The following is a 5,366-nucleotide window of genomic DNA, read 5'->3' on the forward strand; positions in this document are numbered from 1 at the left end:
AATCGCCGTGACAGAGCTATAACTACAAAGGGTTGAGGTGTTGTTCGATCCTAGAAGCATATTCAGGCAGATGGCGCCCAATAGCGAGACGGGCGTGACCAGGGTGGAGGCCGATATTGCCTGAGATAGACAGATGGCAGATCAGCCGCTTTGGTGTGTATTTTGTGATTCAAGTTCAGAGCATGGAATCCGTCGAAACCAACGTTTTGGTACTTCCCCTGTGACAGAAAGTGCCCCTCAGCCTTTCAGCGGCTCGGCGGTGCCTTGCAGGCTGCCTTGCGGGCTGCCTTGGCCTCCTACAAGTCTGGTTGGGCAGCTGCGCCCGAGACTCGGGCCAGCATTTACGTTGGGATCCAACTTGCAGGTTGCTGCCAGTGCCTGTTTTCTTCTTCCCGTCGTACCCCGCTACCAGAATCTTTAACTTGAACCACGCACAAACAGGGCTTCCCTCATTGAAGCCATTCGCCTCGACGACTCTGGCCGATGGAGCTGGGCACGGTAGCAGCGGCGGCCCAGTTCGTCGACCTGGGCTGTCGCAGCTTGTTTGGAGCTTACCGTTTTCTCAAGGACCTCAAAGACGTTCCGGCCAATCTCCTCTTCACGCTGGATGATCTGGGCCACTTCTCGGGTCTCATGGACGACTTGCGATCAGCGATCGAGAAAGCTGACCCCCGACTGCGCGGCATTACCCCAACACAATCGCAGCGCGTTACTCGAATTCTCGACAGCACTGCGGATATCTGCAAGCAGCTAAAGGAGTTGCTCGCTCCCTGCTGCCCTCCTGCCGGCTCTTCCAGTTCCAGGTCGCGCAAGCTGTGGCGCGCTCTGATTTCAGTCAAAAGAGAAATCGACATCGTCAACCGATGCGAGAGGCTCGAGAGGCTCAAGCACGACTTGAACAGGGAACTGCAGAGTTGTGACTTAGCAATGCTGACATCGGTCAAGTAAGTCTCTGTCCCTCCGCTTATTAGTCCGCTCCCGCGGTACGCTCCTCATCAATGGTGCTGACACCGTTCAACAAAGGAGCGACTTAGCAGCCGTGTCCGTCAACCTTCAGCAAACAACAAGCTCACTGTCTGCCATGGAAGCTCGCCTCAACTCGGTCGCTTTTCCACAGACTTTCCGCCTCGGCAACAACGGGATCCAGGACCCCAAGGTTGCCCCGCTGGACCAGCGTGATGACCCTCTTCCTGATACGCCGATCCGGAGCACGACAGCTTCCCTTCGGCCTAGCCAACGACCGACTGTCAGCGTCAACCAAATGATCATGGAGCTCCACAGATGTCTAGTGCTCGGAGAGCCCCCCGCATCCACGTTCGACTCCAGCCTCCGGAATACCTCCAGAGACGAGAAAGCTTATGTCGTGAGTTCACTAGGGTGTTGCCATTGCAGAGCTGATTCGTGTCAGAGTTACTAATTCTAGATGTACAGCTTGCCACATCCGCCCGTCAGCTCGTCGAGTACCCCCAAGATTTGAAGATGGCACTCGAACATCGACTCGGCAACATCGATGCTGGCTGGCAAAGCCCGGTTTCGTGTCAGTGCCCCAAAATAGGTCACCAGCTAAAGCAGCGAAGCCGACTGCTGGGCCCCTTGAGATATCACACTTCCTCTAAGAGGCGCCACCTTCCCGACTGTCCGTTCTACTTGAAGTCAGACTGCGAGACAACCAAGTATTTATCCTTCCCGCACCTCCCTTTCCTTGCCGGTACCATCGAGGTGCTTGCTACATTTCACTCCAAACAGCGCCTCACCTGCTTCTCTGTCAGTTATTCTCCTAAGGTACGCCGAATCGACTCGTCATCCTTCGCCCTGTTTCGGGATGTGCTGCCTAAACGGATGCTGGAACCTTACCACTTTGAGCCTGAGCAAGGTGAAGGTCGAATAGCGACTTATCACTGCAGTGGATCATTGCCATCCTTCGACGGGCTGCATGCTCGATTGCAGTGCCTATCTGCCCGCTTGGGGGCCCTATTCCGGTCATATGAGGCAGCGCCGAATGAAAAGGACGAATATGGAAACACCTTGCTCTTTGTAAGTTGGCATGTCTACAATGTAGCCACTCGACTACCGCGGGCTGACGGTTTGCTAGGAGCTTCTCTACGTCTGTCAAGTGGTCTCTGGGACTCCAGCCTTGTCTGCAACATTTCTCAATCTCGTAAACGACATCGCAGCTTTCCTCGTCAACTCCGGAGTGGACCTCAACGCGGCGCTTCCCATTACCCCCCGATTTTCACCTCGTTCATCTTTAAAGGTCATAAATACAACCTGTACCGCTGCAAACCTGGCCTTTGATGCCCTAGTCATGCAAGCCAGGCCTTGTGGCACTCTAAGTCCGGAATTTTCTCTTTATCGCGAGTTAATTTCCAGGCTCGGACTCCATCTTGAGGCGCCCAAGCTCGGATTCGGAGCACTATGTCCGGCGGAGAGACTTAGCTACAAGTCAGCTTGCCTGGACTTAATGCTGAGCCCGCATCGGCTTGATCTTTGTGAGTGACCCGAGCGTCTAACATGTGAGCTGATGTACTGATATCAATCGGCAGCCACTGATTTGACCCCCTTACACTTCGCTGTCCTGAGCCGGTCCACATCCAAGCTTCAACACCACCTTAAACGGGATCAGCATAAACGATCCCCTTGGTTCAACTCAATACTAACGCCTTTAGAATGTGCTCTGGGCTGGCCTGAGGGGTTGCGCCTGCTGATTGACGCTGGATGCCCCGCTTCAGCAGCGCTGCAGCTTGCCGTTTTCCGCGACGACGTGCAGTCTGCCGGGCAAATTCTATCTGTCCATGCAGACTTTGTTTTCAACGTCTCATCTCTCCATCCCCGCGATTACTACCGGGCCGGGGCCGATTTGTTGAGAGCTACCCTTTGCGCGCATTGCCAGTTGGCACCGTTCCAAATAGACTGTGCTCCCCCGCATAGGCGGGCATGCTGCTTGTTGAGCTATCGGCCGCTGGAGGCAAATTCGGGGGCAAGGCATGATATCATGGCTCTCGTCGTCGCCGCGTTTAGAAGCGAACGGGCGCACCTGGCAGACCTGGCATTGAAACATCTACCACCAACACACCTACGTCAGCTGGGTGTGTGTTCGGACACGCTTCTCGACGCGAATGCTTTCACAACTTACACGGCCCTTCAAGACCATGGCGTTCCCGTCCCCAGCGTCCTGCGCCCTAGCAGGTTGCCAGTATTCCTCTCGTTCAACATCTCCTGTCAACTTGGCGGCTTCCAGCTCGCGAAGTTATTATTCGAAAACGGATTTCGTGAGCTAAACCCCCAAGTGGATGGAGTTACTCCACTGGCACTACTTTTTCATGGCCCTCTTGCCGGCGGGCAGAAGGAGAGCATGATCCAATGGTTCCTTGAGCACGGCGCCAACCCTGTTTTCTCATTACCGAGGATGCTGCCAAACTTTTTGTTCTACCTAGGCAGCGTGTACAACTCTGACACCATCTACCGCAAAACACCAGCTTTCTCATCAGCTGTAGAGATGGTCTACGAGCAAAACCACATCGGCACGGTGCCGATATTTACTGCAGAGGTGAAGAAGCTCAGTGCTGCTGCACGGGACAGGAAGACAACACCAAGCATGATCAGGCTCGTTGCTCGGTCCTGTGATCCAATGCAAAGAGACTCGTGCCGATGCTATTGCTCCTCCGGAGGATGTTTGCCTCTGCACAAGTTCCGGAACGGGATCGAGGTGGAAGTACACTGGCCCATCCGCTGGCCCATCCGCCGCCGGCCTCCGCGCGGGTTTATCGCCAAACGCTGGGCAACTATCTCGGATACCGTCCAATCCTGGATACGAGACTGCGACCTCAACGAGTCTCAAGCTCGCGAATGTCTGCGCGACGCCTGCCGGCTCGAGATATTCACGCGCCTCGGGATGGCCCATACCTGTTGCTTTTTCTGGGGTGGCCACGAGCCGAGAGGGTCAGGATATTTTCCCACACGGCAGCATAGGGATCCGGAGACATGTCGAGAGCTTGAAGAAGAGGATGCGGAACTTCGCCAACAGCTCGAAGCGATCATGGAGGCCTACGACAAGGCCTCGGAGATTCACTGCGGGCCGATCAATGAGTTTTGGGCCTGGTGGTGGTCGATTGTGCAGCAGCTTCTGCCTGAAATCCCTGCGGAGCAAAGAAGACGGATGTACGGAGACTACGAACCCGAGGCGGTGGCATTCTTTGGCAGCCGCAAGACCTGTCCACCTGTGCAGCGTTGGGACTTCTGGAACATTTATGAAGATGAGAACGAGAGCGGTGAAAGCGCTGCATGCGGTTCTGAGGACATGACCTTCATCGACGAAATCAAGCAGTACTTCGCCGACGTCCTCTCTCGGGACGCCTTCGGCGGCAAGCGTGCAGAGGCACATTCACCGGACGCGGAGAGGCTCGCCGAACTTGGGTGAAACGGGATCCCTCTCTTTTTAATGGTCACAGGCAAATCATGAGGGCAAACGTCGACTTCAGTTCAGGGTCAAGGCAAATGCATGAGGATGGATTGCAGCCGAGGAGGGTGGTGTTGATTCTGTTGTGCTTGCGCTTGAACGAGGCTGGCAAATGTTCTATTCACTAATCATGAGGAAATGGAGACAGACTTGCAGCTTCTCTGGGCGTGATCAAGCTCTCTTGAGCAGGGCGTTGATGGTGTCATCTTGTTGGCGGGTTGCGAACAAGAAGCAGAAGCTAAGCTCAAGTTCACTGTAACCTCGACAGGCAGGCGAACCAACGGTTTCGTATTTTTGATGTACGGCTTGCAGCCGGTAATCAATCTTCACACCGTCCAGGACAGGATGTCTAACGTGGAGAAAGGCTACTCGTTCGTGACCGAACCAGCAAGCCACCTAACCGATGCCTTCTTAGCCCTGTCAGAGCGTGCCTGCCTCTCCCCGGTGGATGGGCTCATGGGTAAGAACGGCTGGGACTACCAAGCAACCCGTCGCTATATGGAGCTGCATGAACAAATGTTGGTGGAGCTCATGGCGTTGATCCATCTCACCGGCGGGCAGGCCTCTCGGGCAACAGAGCTCATGTCCCTCGAACATTGCAACGGGACGTCGACGAGTCGGGGGGTATATGTCTACGACGGTTCCTTCTTTCTCGTGACCAGGCATGTCAAGGCTCGTACCGTTACCAATAACGAGTTCCATGTTGCCCGCACACTGCCGAAAAATGTCGGCCATCTTCTCTATCAATACCTTGTGTACATCCGGCCGTTTATCTATATGCTGCAGCGGCGTTGCTACGACATCGACGTCGACTCTACCTTACTCTTCTGTTCCCCGCAGAGACCCAACAAGTGCTGGAAGACAGCAATCCTGTCGAGGGCGCTACAGCGGGTCACGAAGTTGACCATTG

General features: G+C 54.9%; 2 protein-coding genes across 2 annotated transcripts; both read left to right on the forward strand.

Annotated features, from left to right (window-relative positions):
* The first annotated feature begins 474 nt into the window (after window positions 1–474).
* On the forward strand, window positions 475–1,520 carry N657DRAFT_606433 (uncharacterized protein). The gene is made up of 2 exons (XM_062790219.1): window positions 475–944; window positions 1,024–1,520. Exons 1-2 carry the CDS (start codon window positions 484–486, stop codon window positions 1,415–1,417), a joined length of 855 nt encoding a protein of 284 aa, XP_062642078.1. The 5' UTR covers window positions 475–483; the 3' UTR covers window positions 1,418–1,520.
* A 3,233-nt stretch (window positions 1,521–4,753) lies between these two features.
* N657DRAFT_583877 (uncharacterized protein) lies at window positions 4,754–5,242 on the forward strand (the record flags this gene model as incomplete). The annotated part of the gene is made up of 1 exon (XM_062789708.1): window positions 4,754–5,242. A coding segment is annotated over one exon (489 nt), but the record flags the coding sequence as incomplete, so codon positions are not given.
* Window positions 5,243–5,366: the final 124 nt, after the last annotated feature.

Source organism: Parathielavia appendiculata (genome assembly GCF_033297405.1).
Source record: "Parathielavia appendiculata strain CBS 731.68 unplaced genomic scaffold N657scaffold_51, whole genome shotgun sequence".
In the NCBI taxonomy this organism is placed as follows: Eukaryota; Fungi; Ascomycota; class Sordariomycetes; order Sordariales; family Chaetomiaceae; genus Parathielavia; species Parathielavia appendiculata.